Source organism: Nyctibius grandis, chromosome 6, assembly GCF_013368605.1.
Source record: "Nyctibius grandis isolate bNycGra1 chromosome 6, bNycGra1.pri, whole genome shotgun sequence".
Classification (NCBI taxonomy): Eukaryota; Metazoa; Chordata; class Aves; order Nyctibiiformes; family Nyctibiidae; genus Nyctibius; species Nyctibius grandis.
In genome coordinates, this window is record NC_090663.1 from 45,133,704 (window position 1) to 45,156,875 (window position 23,172).

At 39.7% G+C, this 23,172-nt stretch overlaps 2 protein-coding genes across 11 annotated transcripts in view; one reads left to right on the forward strand and one right to left on the reverse strand.

Moving 5' to 3' along the window:
- Window positions 1–13,231, reverse strand: part of CLCN3 (chloride voltage-gated channel 3) — a 70,106-nt gene extending 56,875 nt beyond the window's left edge. For both annotated transcript variants that reach the window (XM_068402858.1, XM_068402860.1), the window contains exon 1: window positions 13,086–13,231. The gene's annotated coding sequence lies outside the window, so the exon portion shown is untranslated. The remainder of the gene's footprint in view (window positions 1–13,085) is intronic.
- Window positions 13,232–13,762: 531 nt separating this feature from the next.
- The window catches only part of NEK1 (NIMA related kinase 1), a 56,406-nt gene continuing 46,996 nt past the window's right edge, over window positions 13,763–23,172 (forward strand). For 8 of the 9 annotated variants that reach the window (XM_068403280.1, XM_068403275.1, XM_068403279.1 and 5 more), the window contains exons 1-7: window positions 15,323–15,364; window positions 17,581–17,729; window positions 17,806–17,902; window positions 19,963–20,060; window positions 21,581–21,664; window positions 22,125–22,192; window positions 22,313–22,399. In XM_068403280.1, the coding sequence (XP_068259381.1) occupies window positions 17,613–17,729; window positions 17,806–17,902; window positions 19,963–20,060; window positions 21,581–21,664; window positions 22,125–22,192; window positions 22,313–22,399 (551 nt within the window). In that variant the 5' untranslated portion in view covers window positions 15,323–15,364; window positions 17,581–17,612. Of the gene's footprint in view, window positions 13,903–15,322; window positions 15,365–17,580; window positions 17,730–17,805; window positions 17,903–19,962; window positions 20,061–21,580; window positions 21,665–22,124; window positions 22,193–22,312; window positions 22,400–23,172 lie in introns of those variants that run through there. The other variant, XM_068403276.1, reaches the window with a different exon arrangement.

The following is a 23,172-nucleotide window of genomic DNA, read 5'->3' on the forward strand; positions in this document are numbered from 1 at the left end:
TCTTTTCCTTACACCCTTTCTCCTCTGCTTGTAACTGCTACAAAGCTATATGCACTGTAAACATCCAGCCAGCTGGCAGCAATAAAATCAGGTAACAGGACTTCCAACTCAGATCCCTCTCCTCTACCCTGCTGTTGAGCCCTGTGAAGTGCAGCCAAACTGGGTGGTCAATATCAAGAGTTACTACTAGAGGTCAGACAGACCAGCTTTCCCATACTGGCAAACGGCTCAGCCTTCTAAGTTACCTCGAAGAAGGGGTGAAAAACAAAGCAACAAAGTTTGCTGGGTAGCTGCAGACAGAACTCTCAGCACTGTGCAGCTGGGTGATAACATGAGATAAAATGTTATACAGATAAATAAGAATCACATCATATGGTAAGGGGGCAGAAGAACCAATCCCAACCTACCTTATAAAGCAATGGGCTCTGACCCCACTACTACCATTCACAAATGTAACAAAGTTACAAGAAAGAGCTCAGCAGGTACTAACAGTCCCCAAATTAATCTGATACAAGAATTACCAGTTAAGAGAGAGAACTTCATTAAACCACTGTATAAATCCACAGCTTATCAACACCTTAAATACTTTACATAGTGCCAAAAGTCCAAAAGGATTATAGAAGAGCTGAAACAGGTTACAAAAGAGCACAATGACAATGGAGCACAAAACAGCTTTCCTTCTACAGGGCAACAAAATAGATCAGGACTCTTCAGTCTGGAAAATATTAATGTAGAAGACAACACAACAGACATCGGCAGAATCACAAGAGGCATGAAGAACGTGAACAGCATTTGTTGGTTTTTATTAGTCCCTATATGTCATAATGAAAGAGGTGAGGTGACAAGCAGAGAAAAAAGGGCTGATTTTTCACACAGCACGTAGGGAAGTGGTGGCATTCTTTGCCACTTTGCAAAGTATGCAACGGTTCATAAAGTAGCCTGACAAATTCACAGAAGAAAAAAAAAAAAAACCAAAAACATCAAAAGCTATTAAAGATGACATCTCTGGTGGAAATGCTGGAGGCTAGGAGAGCATTCTGGAGACATGCATATGCTTATTCTGTTCTTACATCTTCCCTAGAGATCTGCTGTTGGGCAAGACAGATCCCTTTGGCTTTACTCATTCTGATTTCCTTAAAAAATTCTTTAGAATATTTACAATTTAAAACACACTCTCTCTTCCAATAAATTTCTTCCATTCATCTTTATGTGAAAATTTTTCTTGATCTTCTACCATTTTACAGCCACAGAGAAAAGCTTCTTAACAGACAGCCAAAAAAATTTCACACTGTCACATTATGAAGCATGTCCCATTTGAAAATATAATTGCTTATATCTGGAAACAATGGAAGCATCTCCATTTTTTTCCCCCCAAATGATCACAATTTATAATTTATTCAGAAGCTATACTTGAAATTGTTCAATAAATAGTAACTTTTCACACACAATAATTTTCCACATTCCCAATAAAATGGTACCTACAAAGAACATGTCCCCAAAAAAGTCAGATCACAAACAATCTATTTCATTATCATGGTCACAGAAAGTCCTGTTAGTACCACTCTGCCAGCACCAGTGGGATACATATATGAATATGTAAGCCACACAGCACAGCTAAAATGAGACACTGGGACTTCCCCGAGAGTTTCGACTCACTGCATCATCCGTCACCTTCCTCCACCTGTTCTATGCACCAAAAATTATATTCTAGACGCTCATCTGCCAGTTGGCCTCCTGCTTGAGTGAAATCTTTGTTGCTTTTACATTCATCTGACTTTTCCTACATTCTAATGAGGTTTGCAAGGAGACAGAAAACTCTCCTGCCTTGTCCACAGAAGTAGCACTAGAAGACAAAAAGCACAAGACAAACCCCTCCCTGTAGCAGGTTGTAAATTTTAGTCTATTGTGTTCCCTTCTTGTTCTATATCTGACTTTTTTTAATAGTTAATTTTGTTCACTTAGGTAGTCATCTTTATTACAAAGGAGAAAACAATTAACAAGCAAAAGAAAGACCACCATTCAGTTAGTAATCAGAGTTCTTTGTAAATGTATCAAAACAACACAGGCAGCAAATCCAGACCCCAAAAGTACTACTAATTCTGTGTAAAGCCCAGGCCTCCAAACTCAAACTTCAAACTGCTCCAAGAACTCTTGAAGATCCTTACTGTTAGTCTGCAAACGTGAGAGTATCTCTCTTGTAAACCACAGGCAGAAACACAACTAGCAAAAGCAATTACTTGAGCTCAGAGGGAATTGATTCTATAGTGTTAATAGACACAAATTAAGGAGGCATGAGTACTGAATCGTTATTAACGCTTTGTTGTTATGGTTGATGCACACTGAGGAAATGGCTAAAGCCTGCTTAGTCTTTTAATCACTGCACCAAGTTTGGAAGCCATATACAAATTTTTCATCTAATTAAGACATTTTCCTGTAATAGTCTCAGCAGAAATATTTATTACAGTATAAAGGTGGAACATTGTAAATGTCTCCTTTAAAAAAAAAAAAAATCTAATTTTCTTTATATTAAATTCCACAGCTTCAGTTAATCTTACTACAAACCTGCTATTCAGAATAAGAGAAATAACTCCCTTTGGATATCTTTTTAATCACTTTAGAGAAATGTCAGAACAGCGGATCACAAGATATTAAATCTTCCAATAAATGAGAAAATGCTTTCAGCCTGGTCTACAATGGAAGGGAAAGTTTCACCATTTAGGCAGTAACTGACAAACAAAACCAACAACTCTCCAGAGCTAGACCAAGCATACTGCAAAGAATCCATGCATCATCTCTGCACAAACGTGATTCCACATGCCAACTCCTCTGGCACATACATGCCTACAGTTACAAGACAGGCACGATACTACAGGCCTCCTCTTCTTGTTTTGAAACACTACATGTCTCCTGCTGCAGAAGTACTGCTTTTGACAGACTTTTCCAACAATCAAGCAAAAGCCCTAACACCAAAGCCATTCCTTTTGAGGACCCTAACCAAGATTCTTAAGAAGCGTACATTAATTATCCACGTTCCCAGAGAGTCAACTACCCCAACTGCTTCGTATCTGACACTGTGTTACAGGTACTGCCTTATAGCAGCATGCGGCAATGGCAGGAATGCAGGAAACTAAGACCACGAGAATGTTAACTGTTCAATAAGCTTCACATAGGACTAAAATTTTACTTCTTGAGAGCACGTCAATCACTATTTTGTCCATCACTGCATGCAATTAATGGGGGGGAGGACAGCTTAGGTCAACCTACAACACATTTCTTTGTGTGCCTTTAAGAAAAGGGTTTGTTTAACCAACTAGGATACAAAGTTAGGGATTCACTACCTTGAACTGTGTTACACATTCAAGACAACTTAAAAGTGTATGCTCACGTGACCTTAAAATACTGTTAGCAGGTAAGAGATCTGCCTTGTTTGAGTGAAGGAAACTGAGTGATGGGGACACAGAGAGTAGACTCCTCCTCAGAAACGGATTGCTGTTCCCAGCTGTAATAAAGAAAAGGAAGAGGCATGAAAATGTTTTTTTCTATGGCTACAACAGCCAGAAGAGAACCAGTATCATGCCTAACCCAGACTGGTGCAGATTATCCTTTGTGGATACGGGAAGAGAGCATTCATACAAGAGAGCCTGCACAAGTGTTTATGATGTTGTGAAGAGACAACTAACCAGCCAAGCTGCCATTTTATAACGTCAGATTCATTCCACAGATTCCTTGCCCTATCCAAACGGGCACTAAAAGGCAAGTGGGGAAGGATGCAAGCTAAGAGAAATTACATACGGGAAAAAGGTACGGGCTGAATGCTAACCAAACCCAATATCCTGACAAAGCAAACAAAAAATCCTACACCAGACTTCCAAAAACCACTAGTTACAGTAAGGATTTAAGCAATAAACCTTTTTTTTCAACCTAGACTACAGTAAAAATCCAAGAGACATAGCAAAGGATTAATGAGAACATTAAGATTATTACATTTAACTTATTTCTATGAAGCATCAGTTTTGATCCGGAGTCCAGTCCAGATAACTCAGAAAGCAGAGTCATAAATGCTTCAGATCATCTTTGGAAAAAAAAACCAAACAAAAAACAAAACAAACAAAAAACCCACACACAAAAAAAAAATAGTGAAGTAACACACTGCAAGAATAAAAAAAAAAGAAAATCTAAGTGATATTCAGGGAGCTCTTGGACCAGGGAAGGAATTTGACTCAACTTATGCACCCAAGTCTTCTATGAAAAGGCTGTAAAGCAAAAAAGGTGCAACTAACCTGTCACACTTCCATTACTACGGTATTTCCAGGATGTCCTAACCCTTCAAAATTCTTCTACAAAGCAGGTTAACAGATAAGCCTCTGACACTAAAAAAAATAAACAACAACAACAAACAAAACAACAAAACCCCCCCCCAAAAACCCAAAGCACGGGCAGCTGAAGCAGGATGTCTTACCTGTTATGACTAGGGAGAGGGAAGAAAGTAATAAGCATACAAGTATGCCAAACTGTGAAAGATCTAATTAAATACAGTGCAGGCAGGAACTACATTGGTAAAGGAGAACAGCACAGAAACAGATACATTAAAGGTAGAAAAAACATATAAGGCTATTGCAGTTTTCTGCACAGACTAGTACCTCAGGCACTTTTCTGGTCTCAAATGCCAGACAGCCTGCTTATCTTTCAAGCTCTACAAATAAAAGGTCAGGCAGAGAAGCGAGTCAGCTGAGAGAACCACTTCCAGCACAGAGAAGTGTCTCTGGAGAAGACAGAGTAGGACAGCAAGAAGTCTGATTTACAGGACATTTGTTGTCAGGAGATCTGAGTAATCTGTAAATCTCTTGCTATGTGCTCTGCTGTCCCATAAAAACACTTTTCAATATCTCAAAGGGGAGGCAGGAAACAAAGGCATCTTAAGTTTGTTATTTCCCTGGGAGCGGGGTGGAGTGAACACTTAAAAGTACTCTTTCAGATTACAAAACTGCCTTAAATAGTTGAAAGAAAAAAACCCACAGAAAACCACAAAAAACCACAATGATTGATCTTGTTAAAAGAAGAGCTCTTTCCCAAACTGAGAAGAATCTTGATAAGCCCAAAAATCAGTGTAATATTCAATTTTTCTGTTCAGTACTAACAACTAAGAGCTAAAAGGCAGTCATCTGTCCTCTAACTCACACATACCTTCCTGCAAAGCCTACACCAGGACAGCACCTAGACAGAAATGCTGTGCAGATATAAAACAAAAGCAGATGAAATTAAAATTAATAATATAATCTTTACACATAAGAATGTGTTCTACACTAGAGGAAATGTAGTGATAGCAATAGAAGAGTCATTTGCTGAAAATTTTTGAAAAAAATATAGAATTTTAAACGTTTTTAACTGGTAAGACCCTTCAAAAGTGATTATGTGTTATAAAATAGCCAGGAATTCTATATACATCATCTTCTTTGCCTGTCACATGAAGATAGTTAAGCAAGATAAGAACATCACTCATCTTCCAAACTTCAGGTTTGGAAAAGGGGTGAATGAATTATGAGGAATTTCTCACTGTAATTTTTAGATCACTAGCAGACTATTTCTTCATAAAAAGGCTCAAAAAACTTACACTTCAAATTAAATACAGAAGGGAAGATGAGCAAATTCCTGAACTTTCTCAAGTCAGCTTAGACCACAAAAATTCTTAAGGATACTCAAGAATCCAAACTGCTAAAAATTAGGGAATGCACATCCTAACCTTACAAAAATAAATACACAGCAGATCATTCCCTGTAGCATTCGAAAAAAACAAACCCATCTGAAACTAACTTAAATGATCCCAGGAACAGGACTGCTCCTATTGCAGTCATTTAGTGAGAAAGGAGCTTGATCAATCTTTAAGTCATATTTAGAAAAATAAAGTCCCAAAGGAGCCCTGACAGCTAACTGAAGCTACTTGAGTTTAAAAAAAAAAAATTAAAAATCTATGAGTTTATATAGTACGTTCTCTTGGAATAGAAGATAAAAAATCAGTTTCCAAAAATATACATGGGTAAAGCTTAGTCTAGTTCCATTTTACAGCTACTTCCAAAATAAAATCAATGTTCACAAAGGAAAGAGACACATATTCAAATATTCTTTAAACAAGAAAGCAAGCAAGGACAAGAACAGAAACACACAGACAAAACTACATGGAAAGATAATACTTGTAAAGCATGAAGACAATCTTAGCTTTAAAACTGTAACAAGAAAACACTAGATTCTACTCAATCTTACCACTCTTAGTTATAAAAGCTTAATATAATATAACAGCTTAAAAAGCTTTTTCACTTTTATGATACATACCAATACTGAATATCACCACTATATCTGATCTTCACAAAAGCAGAATCAATAATAAATACTAATTTTTATAGCACTTTTTATCTTCTCCGCTTTAAAAAAAAAAAAAACAAAAACCCACACACCTAAAAACTGCCAGCAAAATTACAGGATGAATACTGAACTCATGCTTCTAGTCATATGATTCCAAACATTAAGGGCATTGACTTTAGTTTGTATAAAGTATTCAAAACTCTTTCATCTCCACTCTCTAAAATGTCTTACCCGCTAAGGCTATGGCTACCCACAGTTGGGTAAGACATTTTATGGCTACCCATAGATGTGACGGCTGAAGACTTACACCACCTGGTACAGAGATATTAGCCTACTCGATGGAAGAGATTGCTTCTTTCACATTCATCAAGTTACTAATGTGAATACTTTTTAATTGCTTTCAACCACAACTGTCTGGATTAGCCGAAAACTCAGATCTAAACTTACTAAACTAACCTCATTTATTGATACATTAGAAAAAACTCTGCTATCAGAGTTGAAGAGTAATCTCCCACACAGGCACAGTAATAAGCAGCTACATGAGTGGTAAAGTCTTTAAAGGGTTTTTAGTTAACAATTTAAAAAGGAAAAAAAAAAAAGCTAAGAACATAATCCCTTAGGATGAACCTGAACTAAATATAAAAGCAAACATTACTCAAAAGCTTAAGCTTCACAGGCAAGTACTGATCCTTAGCCAAGCCATGGTAAGCAACTGTGTCTGTCCATGGCTGCTACTTTGGAGCAAGCCTAAAATACATGTAAGATACAGTATTAGTTTCTAAACTAATGGATCAGTACCTATAGCTGCAAATGTGCTGCCCAGAAAAGAAAAGAGATCCCTGTTAGCAAAAAAAACTCTGGTGTTCCTTCTGTGATCATATTCAGATGAGAATAACACCGAAATTTGTTAAGACATCCAAAAGGTAAAACCCGTACTCCTCCTTTGAAGGGCAGGAACTATGACTGTAGGTCATTGTAGACAATGTAACATTTGGCTGTTGAGTCTTTGGCCATGATACTCATTTTCTGTTTGATGAAAAGACACAGCAACAGTGTGCAACCTTCTCTTTACATTTTTTAAAGGATTTTGCTCCTTTTTCATGTGGACTTGTGCTGAAGTCATCTGAGGGTCACACAAACAATGGAGCAGAGCTTTTACACATCACAAGAATGACCAGAAGTCTTGTTATTCACACTAATTTTCTTTATCTTTTCAGAGAAATGCACTGAACAGTCCTTAGCTATGTGCACAGATTCGTAAGTTCAGGGTCACACCTGAGCTGGGTACCTTTCAGATCATTTTGTTCAAGTTCAGTACATTTGTATCTGAATGATCTGAAAGTACTCAAGGAATGAAAAAGAAACTTTAAAGGAAATAAGAAAGCATCACAGAAAAGATACTCTGCAGGCCAAGACAAAGAGCTTATGAGAGCACAGACTCCAGCAGAATAAGAAGCACATGAAAAGCATTTATTCTTGACAGGCAAAATTATAATTCAGGATTGTCAAATTGGAATCTGAAAAAGCACCACTATCCCCAGTTTAACTCTAAGCATCTCATCAATAACAGCAGCACCACAGATTTTTAAGGGCCTTGTACTGAATTCCAATTTCTTTATAAACACACTAAAGCCCCAGAGATCAAGAAAAAAAAATCCTACAGCGCTTCCTCACACACAGCACAGGCTCACAACCACTGCTTGTGAAACCTCCTGGGGACCCTTGCTGGCTCCTGTGCACTCACTCGCCCCACTACTGACGTCGTAACTTCAAAGCAGTGAAGAAAATACCAGCTCATGAGGAACCCATTCATTGTATTAGTGAAGCCCTAAATGCACAAACAGCACCAGAACTGAAGTACTCCCTAAATCAAGCATGTTAGCAGTTCTGAATGCACAGCAAGTTCCCCTCACTTGAATATTCTTCTTTCCAGCTGTAAAACTTAGTTGGCTAGTTGGCAAGTACAATTTCTAAAATTATCTGTACTTTGTCAGGGTCTACAAATGGTAGACAATTTTCTAGCAGAAGAGTCTGGAAGGAAATTGTTACTGTTAAACAGTGGTATCAAGTTGAAAGCAAGAATCAAGGTGGATATTTTATGAGGAAAAAAGGAAAGTGGAATCATGGGAAATGTTTCATTTTGAAAATCACAGAAAAAATACCCAGCAACACTTTACTAAAAGGCTTCTAGCTAACAGAGCACACAAGCAGGTCAGTTATCTTAAATGGGTTACATAGCCACAGAGATGAGATCAGTTCACTGGGTTCATAGATTGAATTTATTCAAAATAATCCATCCCCTATCCAAAGAACCAGAAGTTTTCTTTCTTTAATTTGTTAGAGAGGAATAAATATGGAGATTTTTGTAATTGTGGTAATAACATGAATACTCAGTGCACAGGTTGTTAGGTCTCCTTAAGTGTTCTACAGTCTTATAAGCCCCGTTGTGTAATTTGAAAGAATATTCATGTCTCAGCACAAACCAGAAGAAAACTGGTAACTCTGTAAGACTGATAATAATTTTAAGTGTTCACTCATTCTTTTAGTGTTCCATATGAGAATAAAAGTTTTCTGCAAGACAAGCAGCAAAAAGTCAATTAATAATTAAAAAAATCTTCAGTTTTCTTTCCTAAAAATACCCCCCTCAGAAATTTGTAGATTCACTTTTCAGAATCAGAAAATGAGCATGTTCGGAAGTATATGGAGAACTGCATTTTTTTTTTCCCAAAACACACACACATGAGACTAATTAATAACAGAAATCCCAAGGAAAAAGCTCCAGTAGATCAAGAACTGCAGAAAATACATCAAAACCAACAAATCTGGCAGAGAACACTAAATTGGAGACAAGAGTAGAAGGAACACAAACACAATCTTATCTTTCAGGAAAACGAGTACTTGAATTTTAACTGGCAGGATGTTAAAATATTAAGTCACTTCAGTAGCTCTATCTGTAATTTAAAAATATTACTGAAGTGAAATCACATTTTTACTATTTCAATTGAGAAACATTTCTTCATTTTACTGTATTGCTGTACAAACACGCAAAACACACATTTAACTACTTCCTCTTTCATGAACTTTTTGGAGAAATTTATCAAAATATACCAAAAAATAAGAAAAAAAGTAACACCAAAGGTTATTTTTATCAGAGAGTCATTGCTTTAAGACTGAACTTAACTCACTTTTTCATTTCCTATTCCTCCTTACCCTTCCCAAAGTAAGCACAGAGTCTACTCCTGTAACTAGAAAGCCCAAGCAAAATGCTTAACAAACAAAAGCTGAATGTCTGGAAAGTTCAAGGGGAAATAACTGACTAGACTCTCTGCAAGTAATTTAAAAAAAACACTGGTGCCCACTATGAAGTTATAAATTCTCTTCTTTCCATTCATTTCCAGTACATATCCAAGATTACTTAGTACGTAGTACAGACAAATAAGGAGACTCCAGATGAAAACAGATTTACAAGTATTTTAACAGCTTTATCTAGAATACTTTCTATTATGCACGAAGGCCAGGAACTACTTCTCTCTGATAATAACAGGTGTTATCATCCCATTAAGTGTAACCACTATCTCAACGTTTTATGTTGATTTTTCAGTTTCTATCTTCTTAAAGCAGAGCATATGTCCCAGCAAACATTATTTTGAGAGTCTGTTTACAACCCTCTTAACAGAATCAATTTAAATGAGCGTTGTTTCGTCTAAACATTACTCTCTCAGATGATTTTATAAAGGCTTCCAAAATTCCAAACCAAGTTTCAAGTTAAACAGCTATAAAAAAATTATATGTCAAGTTTCTAGTACTCTGAGCATCTTTAGTTTCCAAAGCCTGGCATATAAACAAGCACAAAGTACCATGTAGCAGAGCCTGGAGCTGCATACCTCATTCAGGAGCACAGGTAAAAAGATGGCCTGACACCTGAAAAGCTTTAGGAAGTCGGCCAACACAGAACCTGCACTTTCAGGTTATGACATAAGGGAAGGACTGACACAGGGAACATGGAAGTGGGAACATGCTCTCAGAGCATGCAGGTATAAAGCTGAAAACTTAGTTTGGGGAAAATGAACAGAGAGGGTGTATAAGCACTTTCACACGCATGATCACTGCCACTGCTGACCCGATCATAGATTACTGGGTTACTGCTGCTGCCAAGGAGTTGTCAAAGCAAGAAGTTTAAGAACACACAACCTAGAGTCTGAGAATTAGGAAATTAACCCTTCCAACAACTGGAACTGGCACTGTCGTTTCTGGCACAAATTTCAACAGTAGAGCTTCTATTCCACTTTTTTATTATGACCAAGTTAAAAAAATCCCTACTGCCACATTATTATAAGACTTTACCCTGAAAACTTGATCCACACAGTAGCAGCTATCCACATGCGTACAAATTCACTTAAATAAGGGGAAGGAAAAAATTCTGAGTGTTCCTAGAATGTCTTTCGGCAATGGTTGTGAACTTGGAACAGTTGTCCCAGCTTTAGTGCTTACATTTCAAAGAATGTAACTCTGCTATTCAAATACCAAGGTCACACACAGTGCCTCCAAAACCCCAAAGCAAAGAGAGGTGAAAAAGAAAGCCAACTGTATATTCAGTGAACAGGAGAACATATATTGTGCAGCTAGACCCAGCTGTTCATACAGCGCGCAGTGTGTTCTCACTTGCGGGTTACTGAAACATCAGTTTGTGACAAACATTAGGTGTGGAAGAGAGCACAAGAGGAAGCGCAAACATAGTGGTGAGAGAAAAATGGAGGCAAACTCATAAAATAAAGCGGCTCAGAGCAATGCAGTCATGAAGAGCAAAGACCAACAGCTTCAAGTGTCTTTCCCGGTAAACGATTTGAATAGGCTTGTTCTTATTACAAGTCAATATTAAGAGAGAGAGAGAGAGAGAGAGAGAGAGAAGAGATACACCCCAGGATTACTTTAACTTGCAAGTATGCACCACAGGGAGAATGGTGGTATTGTAAACCACTCATAGATAGGATGCTGTAAAGATTTGGGCAAAGACAGCCTTGGGAATCCTAGAACAAGGAAAATATATTTTTAGAAACATTGCAATACACCTTGTGCATGACATCAAGCAAAGATTTTTTAGAACTTACATACGAACACTAAACAGAAGCAAACAAGCTCTGTTTTTCTGGGCACTATATACCTTTTTTATTTTCACAGGTGTTGCAGACAAATAAAGTCATTTTGTTTCAAGCTAGCTGCAGTTTTCCTACAGCAGAACTGCTTCCCATTTTGACAACTCAGAGCACTGAGCAGCATGTTTACTTCTGTTTGCCACCCAAACAGACAAGACATCAAATTTAAATCAGTGAGCCAGTGTAAGGCTTTTATCTTAGAAAAAATGATAGTGACAGTTGGTGAGTTCTCTAGGGGCTTATTTTACTTCACAAAGGTACATTTCCTATAACGCACAAATGATTTTTTTTTTATTTTACATTACAGCACACTGAAGTTTCCTTAAATAAAGAAACAGTACTGATAACTATCTGCTTTCAAATCTGTCATGCCAACATGTCCTTCATTCAAATAGCTGTTTTTGCAAGGAAGCATATATGTTGCCAAGGGATACAAACATAAAAACCTTCACAGGTCCACCAAGAAGAAAGGCAACTGAAAGCAAAAAGTATCAATACATCTGACACTTAAATAATCATGAACGTAATTTCTTTCACAAACTCTGCACCATAAACTTCAGAGGTCCCACAACCTCAAAAAAAGGAGGTGCAAGTCCTAAAACCCAAATGATTACCATTTTGGGATATCTTAAAATAAATATTTTTAAGTGTCTACTCTAACACCATTTAGCACCAGAAACATGTTTAATTTGCTTTTAAGGCCTTGTTTTACGTAGTTCAGTACTTTAAAGTGTGACACAGCAAATTTACTATTCAACACTGCACATATTTCACTATCAGCCCACGATTTTCCAGTGTCACACTTGCCACTGTTCATTTTAGGTGAGAATTGATACGTATTTTTTTTACAGTCAGCTCCATGTTTTTCCATAGGGAAGGGAAGGATTTTGGATTAGTAGGGACGATAATGACGGAATGCAGTCAATATTCAGTTTTAACCTCGCTGACCTGCACCCTCTTCATTTAATTAAGAGGCTCCTAAGAGAGCCCATTATCTCCCTCTCTTGTGTAACAGCAGCCTCAATAACCAAACCCGTGAGCGAACATGAAGTGAGCAACTCAAGCAGAATAATAGTTCTAACCCTGTTTACGTGGGGAGGAGAGTCTGCACCTCCCAAGCTGCAGAGCCCCTCAGCTTTCTGTCCGTTTGCGAACGAGAGCTGCCTCAGCTGAACACCGAAATCAGGTGACAAGAGACGACACGCCCTGTAAACACGGAGGGTACTCCCCCACACCCCGGCCGCGCCCGTTTCGGCGGCGGAGGAGAGGATAGCTGAGGGGTCCGTGAGGAACCACCGTTTCTGCTCCTTCCCGCCTCCCGGCCGAAGGACGAGGCGGTTTCGCTGCCGTGGGCGCAGCAGCCGCTCCGCGGGGGGGGCCGTACGGCCGTGCCTTCTCCTCTCTTCCCCCCGCCCTCCGCGGTCGGGCCGGAGCCGCCACCTCGACCCCGCTCGCTGCGGCGCCAGCGGGCAGGACCGAGCTGCCCGCCCGCGGCCCCGCCTGTCACATCGCGGTGCCGCGGCCACTGTCCCGTGCCGTAGCCCTCCGCCGAGACGAGCTGAGCCCCGCCCCTACCTGTCCAGGTGGCGCCGCCTGCTGCTCCCCGGGGAGGCGCTGGCTCATCCTCCCGCGGCGGCGGGGCGGGGTCGCGGAGGCACCGCGGACACCGTCTCGGCCCCCGGCCCAACGCTCGCTCCGCCAGCCAGCCCCGCCCCGCCCCCTCGGCCTGGGGGCGGGGCTTCCTGCTACGCACGCGCGCTGCCGCTCGGCGCCTGCCGGGCCGCCGGAGTCAGCGTCACCGCTGCTACTTCCGGTTCCCGCGGTCCGCCGCGGACACGGGTCCCCCTTCTCGCCCGCTCGCCGCTTCTCGGTGGCTCTTGCGGGGAGCGGCCGTTAGGCGCGTGTCTGGTGAGGGGGTCTGGTGGGGGCTGGGCCTGCGCTGTGGTGTCGCCGGCCCCGGCCGCGCTCGGGTGTCCGGACCCCTTTCGCGCTGGAAGGGCTTTGTAGCGCGAGAGGCGGCCCTTTCTGTGAGCGCGGGTCACGGGCCCGGGTCACAGCTGGCAGCTGCGCGGAGCGGGCGGAAGCACGGGGAGTAACCGGTTTCGCGGGTGACGGAGGTGGCTCGGTGCATGGCAGCGTCATGTGGCTTCTGGCTAAACCAAGACGCGTCTAAATTTCACGGGCACTGCGCGCTTTGGCTGTAGGGTCCCAAGAGCTTAAACATTTTGCTTATCCGCAGGTGAAGCGCAGCGCTCGGGGTGAGCGCGCACCTCCCGCGTGCTGTCAGCCTGAGGCGGGCACGAGGCGCTCCAGTGCCGGCCGAGGCACCGAGGCCAGTGAAGAGTTTACTTAATACACATCGACAGAATGGAGGTTCCAGAACAATATTGTGGTAGGTTAGGCGGGTTTTCTTCAAGGAAAAATGATAAAAGATCCACAGGTTCGTTTATATAAAAGCTTAACCAGATTGAGCGGTGCTTTGTAGTGTGTGCACAGGATGATGGATCAAGACAAGCAGAGTGATACCAGACCGTTGAGTAAAAGTAAGCCTCAAAGTAGGCCCTAAAAGGCCTACTCTGTGTAACCTTTAGACAGAATCAACTTTTCTTTCAGCAGTTTTCCTTTCAGCTGTCATAACAGTACATTCTGAAGCTAACGGCATGTTTTGAAGACAGTGTTTGCTTCTGAGACTGATAACACTTATAGTCATCACTGATTCTTGCTTGCACTTAGTCGTAGAGAATCCAAGGTCTCTGTTAAATTCCTCACTAATTACAAAGAAGGGCCACAGATAAGCAAGACTGTGAACAACATCTTTGTAGTGTCTTAAATGACTTGATTCACAGCTCTGGCACGAGGAGTAGAGATAAATCCTGTAGGAACCAGAACAGGATCTTCTTGGAGCCACCTGCATGTGTCAACAAAAAGGGCTCGACCACGCTTGCGCAGAAGCGGGGTTATGCAGCGGACAGCATCACTATGGGGGGTTTACAACCAGTAGAGACCACCCAAGACCCCTTCCCCAATTTAGTAAGCATGCGCAAAGACAATTACATAATATATTAGCATATGCATAAGGTTTCTTGGAATAGGTGGGCTTTACTCAGAGTTGTATGAATATTCATTTTTCTATAATGTTTATAATGAGTGTGCTTTTGTCCCTTGGCATGCGTGCTAGGAGGAGAGATCCCCTATCCGCCCAGCGCTGCAATAAACCAACGTTGGCTTTCTAAACTATCATTTGGGTTAGAGAGTTTGCTTGGTTACTGTTTTCTGGTAACAAGAGTAAGACTGAAAAAGGGTGCTGTGACTCGCAAGCCTTTATTCGTACGTGCTGTTAACACGCACTTTTAACTAGGCAGTAGAGGAACCACAGGCACCACCTCGGCGCCAGCTGCCCTGGGTGGCTTGACCCTCCCCGGTGAGTTCTGGGCACGGCACAGCCCCGCTGGGACACGCTTCCCCTACACATCCCGCCCCGGGGAAGTCCCTGGGAAGACGCGTACCGCTGGTGCCAGGCCTTGTGGGTCATGGTGGGCTCCTGAAAGAGTTACAGCCTCTTTATTCTTTTTCCCCTGGACTCAAACAGCCGCGAGGAGCCCGGACCCCGCCGCGCCGCGGCTGCGTGACGGCGCCGCTGGAGCCCCGCCCCCGGCCGTCACGTGACTCCTGGCCGTGTGCGTTTCCACGGTGAAGCACCGCTAACGCGGGAAGGGCGGTCAGGCGGACTTGCTGCCTCGCCCAATGGGAGCTGAGCCGCGGGGCGGGCTCGCCAATAGGGGCTGAGGGGGCGGGCCCGCGGCGGGCGTGAGGCTCTGTTGAGCGGCCGTGGCAGCGGCGGGCGCAGCGGGGAGGTATGCCGGGGCGGGGCGGGGAGGTATGCTGGGGCGGGGGTGAGGCGGACGGGGCCGCTCCTCTGCGGGGCCGGCAGCAGCCAGCCGCTGGCGGGGCCAGGCCAGGCCAGGCCGGTGGCAGGTTGCCTCAGTCGCCTTGGTGCCGGGGGTCCCCGGCCGTGCCTCTTACCCTGGCGCCGGTCTTGCCCCAGCGGTGTGGGGGCGGTGGCCTGGTGGGGCCCTGCTGAGGAGCGCAGCGCGGCCCGGCCCGGCCCGGCCCGGCCTGGGGGTATCTCCTCCCGCTGGGCTGGCGGTCACTGCGCGGTGCCGCTTTCCGTCCGGCTGGTCGTGGCCTAGCCGTGCGGTTCGGGTTTGTCGCCTCACCTTCTCAGTGCTCAGCGGTCGGTCGGGCTGTGACTCGTGGCCCGGCACACAAGCCGCTTTCGTGCGTGTCCGTGATGGATAAAATGACTTCTTGCCCAGGGCTTGAAAAGCCAACGCCCAGGCGGCGCTGAGATCTCTTCTCAAGACTCGTATTTCCCATGCTACGGGTAAAAATAAGCCATCTAACTCGTACAAAATCATATACTCTGGCTGAACTGTACCTTCCTGCCCACAAGCTGCTTATTGATCGCTTATATTTGCACAGAACAGGGTGCGGTAGGAGCCCTAAGCTACGCCTAACATAGCTGGTTTAGCTGTAGCACAGTATAGCTTGTTTCATAAGTAAAGCAGGGGTAGGCAGAGAACTTAGTAAAGCCATGTGAAGTTAAAATTGTGTCTCACCTGCTATATTTTACTATTGCCCAAAAGAGAATATTGATGTTAATACTGAGTCCTTCCTTTTTTAGAAGTGCAACTTCACACTAAACTATCTTTCTGTACTTCAAGGCAAAAAAACCCCATCAAGGTGTTGCAGGCCTGTCATTTTCAGTTTTTTCTTTCCTAGTAGTTTTCTTTAGTTCTGGTTGTTTTCCCATATCCTGTTTTGCAGAAAAGATTACTTCAGTTCTCTTGTGTTTTGTCTTGCTATACTGATCAAGCTTATTCATTGCAGTCTGCTTCCATGGTATGCGTCCTGCATCTTCCTGAGACTCTTTAGCAGCATCTGTGTTTGGTGCATGGTAATTCTGTGACAAAAAAATGATCCCAAATCAGGAAGAAGAGCCTCACCTGAGATGTGTGTGAAGTATGGATCTAAGCTAATAGGGCCTTCTGTTGGAAGGAAGTTGGGTACAGCTAAGGACAAATGCTGTTAGTGCTCTCAAGTGAGGCTTGGATGCAGAAAAGCTTAGGAACCTTTTGTCTTTTTTGACTTATGGAAACTTCCTCAGGGTGTGAAAGTTCTTTCTACTGTGGAAGAGCTGACCTTTTAGTCCTTTATGAATTTGTTTTGATGTTTATCACTTTGGTCTTTGTTTTGCCAATTTGGTTTGCTGTCCTGACACTTCTCTATATTGCCATACCTTCCTGCCATACATGCAGCTTGCTAGTGTCTTATTTTTACCAAAGTGTTTTCTAATATAGAACTTTAAACGCCATCAACATTCAACTGAGTAATCTGTTTAATCTCAAAAGGTAGCCTAAGTAGTCAGATAGCACATTAAAAATACTGATTTGCAACATTTTGTAATGAATTTTCTGTCCAACATGGAAAAATAAATTATCTAAGTTTTCAGTCAGAATTAAGGTCACACCTTTCTATATTGAGTAATGATTCTAAACTTGATAGGTATCTCTTGCATTCAGTCCATTTTTGGCTTCATTATATTGACTAACTTATAAAATATTGGATTTAGTGCTTCTTAAGAAACAACATGTAGGAATTTTTTTTCCCTCTATTATCGTAGTTATTCCAAGTAAAGTTGAATGAAAGATTGTTAACCAGGTGCTATACCTCTATATGATGTTTGCATGCTAGCTGAATCAGAAGTTATGCCACTGACTACTTGCTTTATTTAAAGATAAAACACGTCCTTTTTTAATGCTGTCTGTCAAGATGAAAGATTAAACCAGTTTTAGCAATGCAGCCCTTTTTCTACACCAAGTGAGCCATCTGTAGCAAAATAGAATTGAGAATAAGAGTAGGTGATTTACAGAAAAGCTACAAAGCATGTGATGCAACTGAGGGGACAAATGGATTGACATTTTGAGAAAAAAAAAAAAAAGTAACATGATCTGTCAGGCTAGAGGATTAGGTATGGCTAACTAAATCTGTTTTGTGTTTTTTTGCCTAGTATTCAAGTAAGGATGCCTTAAAAAGATAACTATGGATAAATATATTAAAGTGCGAAAGATTGGAGAAGGATCCTTTGGGAAAGCAATTCTTGTCAAAGCTAAAGAAAATGGCCAACAGTATGTTATTAAAGAAATAAACATCTCTAAGGTGAGTGATTATTATTAATTACTGATCCATTATTTTTGTGTTCCTGTTCTCAAAAGTCATTATTTTCCTTCTGAAGATGTCAAATAAGGAGAGAGAAGAATCGAGGAGAGAAGTTGCTGTATTGGCTAACATGAAACATCCAAATATTGTCCTGTATAGGGAGTCATTTGAAGGTAAGATTACTTCAGGTTCTACTGTATTAATTAATGATAGTGACTGTGTGCACTACATATTGCATGTAGTTTAAAAGTCTGTGTGTTTTCTCTCTTTAATCTGTCTTTTTCATACTTTTATTAGTTGCTTCAGTTCTTTTTTGTTGTATTTTTTTCACAATTCCCCTGCACATTTAAAAATAATAAAAAAAAGTGCAACAATTAAACAGGAATATTCATGTCTCTTCGTTACACGCATCAGTTTTGATTGATGCTTAAATGAAAAGGTTATGTTCTCTTGTTTCTCCAGAGTGTAAGTCTCCTTGAATACTTGTGTATATCCTAGTGACTTGAATGATTGTGTATCTTAAATATGAGTATGGTCTAAATTTGGGTGTTGATAACCTAGCAAGAGCAATTTTATCTCAAAGTCTGTTGTCTTTAAATGCAGTCTTCAGTAATTACAATCATATCATTGCTTTTCTATATGGAAAAATAGGTTGGAGTGTTTGCTTCATCAAGCTATGGAGGAAGGAGAAATATAATTCCACATTGTTTTCAGAGTGAATGTCTCGGGAGATGAGCAGAACAGATAAAAGTTTCCAAGAGCCTATTATATAGGTTAAAATACTGTTAAAAAACTCTAAATATTATTTGAGATACTGTTTAGGAACACTGCTCTTTTCTCCTTTCCTTCCTTTCTGCTGACTTTCATACGTCTTTTGATTGGGGACTTTTATTTTTTCTATTCATTAAATTATAATTTTGTGCCATAGTCATGTTGCACAGCCATACTTCTGATTTGTAAAACCACACTTTGGTCTTCTCTGTAATAGAGCCCTGTTCTTTAAGACTGTTTTTTTTTCTTTTTTCTTCTTACAAGGTAGATCCTGTAATCTGCAGTTCACAAGACTTCATGTTGCATCTTTATTGCAAAAGCACATTGACTTTGAACATAGTGATTTGGGTTTTAAAAGAGAATTATTTCAGCAACAGGTCTGCAAGAAAACCAGACTCTTAAGATCATCTTTTAAAATAATACCAATTATAAAGCTTAACCAAGATACAAACAGCTGTAAGCACAAAAGAAAAATCCTGGGTTTGATGTTTTGAAAGACAGATTTCAGAAGCATTCTACAGGAGTGAAATTTAAGCGACTTAGATGATTTAATTAATTTTGACTCTAAATAAAGTTTTTAAGTGCTATGACTAACTCTTTCATAAAATAAAGAGTTTTTCTTTTGAGCAGCATGTGAATGATTTTATTCAGCTCTTCTCAAAATCGTGCCTAATATGTAATTAGTGTAGTTCTTGTGTTTTTGGTAACTTGCAGTTTGCTTCTGCCTAATCTCTTTTTTCATGAGTAACTGGAAAAGATTGCATTGGGGGACAAAACTGTAACTTTGTATGAAATGTATTATATATGTTCATACCTCCTAGTGGAAACTTGCACAGGATTTTTGGAAGTTTCCCCAGATTTCATTCAAAAATGAGAAAATAATTGTTTCCATCTTTCATTGTCTGCTGGAAGTTTTATTACTGTTCTTCAGTCTCTGAAATGAACTGTATGGCTGGTATGAGAGCTGATGATTGTCAGTTTTTTGCACTTAGTGCAAGTAATACCTTGTCCAGGTAAAACTCCAAGAAAGAATTAGGCAAGTAGAGGCAACTGCCTGAATTAGAACTTAAGATCTCTATTTTTAGGGTAGGTGATCTACAGGATGTTTGAAAGCAGATTGAAGAATGGTTTTATATTGTATTCATAAAGTGACACCTTTAATTTCATAGTGGTTTTGAACCCCATTTTGGGGCATTGGTTCAGCAGATGTCTTCTTTTTCTCTCCATATCAAAATAGTCTGATGTTAACAGAAATGGGAAACTTATGTTGTGAAAATCAAAGCAATAAAAGCGTTTTTGCTTGGAGTTTGAAAAAGGGATTAATACATGATATCTGAAGCTACAAGTGAAAAGGTTAATTTTTCTGTTGCTTTTTCTATGACTGCAGTGAAGATATTCAGAAAGCTATGTTAAAGATGGGATTTTTTTTTCTTTTTGAAATATTTTGTGTCTTATTTTACAGAAAATGGCTGTCTCTACATAGTGATGGATTATTGTGAAGGAGGAGACCTGTTTAAAAAAATAAATGCCCAGAAAGGAATCTTATTCTCTGAAGATCAGGTAACAGCAAACTGCTGCTGTAGTGTTTTGTTGCATGATACTTTTTCATGAGTTTTAAATATTATTTTAATTCAGTTTGGTAGGTATGGTTGCTTAATCTAAAAGGATGTTCTCAAATTGAGATTCTTGTTTCCATCAGTCACAGTAGTATCTTTAAAAAAAACGTGTAGCTGGAAATCCTGGGTGTGTTTATTGGGGTTTTGTCTGTATGTGTAAGATGCTTTAAAAAAAAGTCTGATCTCTTGCAAAGTAAACCAAATCTGAAAAATAAAAATTACTGAAGGACAACATGAATACTTTTAAACCTTTGAAATAATTTCTTTTTAAAGATGTAATGTCACAGGATTTTTGCTTTATAATACTTTTTTTCATTTATCAGAAGGATAAAATGACATACTTTGTAAATATAATAATATGAAATATAGCAATATAAAGTTTACATAATTCAAAAGTTTATGTTTCCATTAGAAAAAAAATTAATATGGTATTGGAAGTATACCAGCAGATTTTCTTTTTCCATGATACTGGTTATAAAGTCATTTGTGCTGTGGGAGAGTCTCGAATAAATGAGAGGATTTTATGTACAAATTTGATTAAGTTAAAATAGATTATGTAGGATTCCATTTTTTTGTTAGAACTGACATATATTTCCTTGTTTCTTTGCTTTTGTGTCTGCATCCAGTAGGATCTCAATTTACCTGTGGTTGGAAAGGCTTAGTAGCGTATTAGGTATACTGATGGTATTTAGAGTAGGTTAATCCTGAAACTTTGGGATATAATTTATAAAACTTTTCTAATTTGAGCTCACTTTTACAAGAAGAACTTACAATACAAAAGTGAAAAATACACCTTGCATTATACCGTGATTTTGACACGTATGTACCTCTGAGTCGGGAATGTGAAACGGCTGTTCATGTGGAAAAGTTCTTGCCATTAGTCCCTTTTTATATTGCGTTTTTTACAAATTTACAAAAAAAAAAAAAAAAGGGTTTTGTTGGCTTGTTTGTAATCTTATATGTTGTTTGTTGCTTTTCTCATTCAAATCTGCTTTGTAGTGTTTTTTCTTTCTAAGGCAAAATACCTAAAATTACTGGATGATAAAATAAGTTACTGTAAACATCCGTATGACTTTTTAGGACTCTTGGTTGATTGACTGCAAGAAGACTTGGTTACAGCAGAAGTACAGTCTTTAAGATGCAAGTTCCATGTATTAAACATTTTAGCCAATCAAATTCATGTTGCATACTTTTATTAGATTTATAGTATGTAATGAAACTAGTAATCTCAGGCTTAATATCTGATTTGGGTAATAGGCATATTTCATTAAAAAGTTTGCATTATAGTGACAGTACTGTTACATTTTTAATTATTCTGTGGTGTAAATGAAGACAGGTTTATGGGAAGAGGGTAAAATCTTGAGTTATAATTATAAAACTGATGTGATAGTATCTTCAGTTACATAACTGGGGACACTTTCACATAAATAATGGTGCTGATGTTGCATTTTCTTTTATGCATAGATTCTGGATTGGTTTGTACAAATCTGTTTAGCACTAAAACACATACATGATAGAAAAATCTTGCATCGAGACATAAAGTCACAGGTACGTAGGTAATTATTTTTAACTGAATTTACTTCCAAAGTGATTACATTCATATCTTGCTACTCTAAGTTGGCAAATTATGGAAAATAGTCTTTTTACATAAACACTTCTAATACTGGAAACACTTTTTTTCCTTCAGAAATGTCTGGAAGAGGTTTATATGATATTTGTACAAACAGATGAGGCTATTTGATTAAGCTACTTGAGTATTACTTATGTATTTATGTGTGGGGACAGAAAAGGTTGTGTTTTAGAATGTGTACTAGTGTTTTCTTTAATTTTGTTGAAGTAGGACTAGAGTAAGTCTGATGTTTCCTAATAGACAACAATACTACTGCTAGTGACTTCAGAGTGGTTGGATGGTAGAAAACTTTATTCTTCCCAAAACATGTTGAGAATAAAAAGTATGCAATTGTATGAATGCTTTAATTAACAGACTTCTTAAAATTTCTGTATCAAGAATATATTTTTAACCAAAGATGGAACAATACAGCTGGGAGATTTTGGGATCGCCAGAGTTCTTAACAGGTAACTCCTTTTTCGTTCTGTTTTCTCTGACTTAATCTAAATCGCTTTGATCTAGGAAAACACAATCTGTGCACTTCATGTGAGTTAACTAGTTGACATTCATTCTCGTTTTTTCCTCAGTACTGCCGAGCTGGCTCGCACTTGCATAGGAACACCGTACTATTTGTCGCCTGAAATATGTCAGAACAAACCTTACAACAATAAAAGGTACTAATAAGCATTTTATTAAACATTTTTAGTAAGGAGAAGAAAGTGTGTTCTTTAGAAATCTGAAGCTGTTCTATTCATATGATGGTGAACAGCTGTTAGTTCATCTCTTACCCAAGAAGGTACTGAGTCTCACTGTACAAGTGGGACCTTAGTAGGTCTGTGCAGTACAAAGCAATGTGATGCAGAGATGACTTAGCTTAATGCTCTGAGTTCTAGATCTAGCTGTGTTCTTAATTAGGGCTCTACTTTTGCCTACCTACACACTAGTTGTACTGCCTTAATTTTTGCAGTACGAATGTGACACAGTGTTAAGGATGTCATACAGATACTTTGCTTATACGTTTGCTGTCCTGGCAGTAGGCTGTATCTGGTAACAGCATCCCTAATGTAATTAACATGGTCATTATCAAGTTAGTCTTATGCTTCACTGAGCTGCTACATCCATTGCTGTGAGTGCCTTATACTAATTTCAATTGGTTTCTTAAAAGATAAAAATGATTACAGTTCCTTGTCCCTTAATTTTTCCTACATGGATTTTATTATCCAATGGTATTCTAACCAAATTCTGTCATCCTGTAATAAGTGAGGGTAAGGTAAGTCAATGTTAAACAGAGTAAATTGACTTTAAGAATTGTACTTGCTGAACTGGGTGGTGGGTTTTGTTTGGTTTTTTTTGTTTGTTTAATTCAGAGACCTCAGGCAAGTGTACACCTTTAAAGAAAAAAAAAAGCCTTTGTCCATATTTTGTCTAATTTCTCTGATCCAGGCAG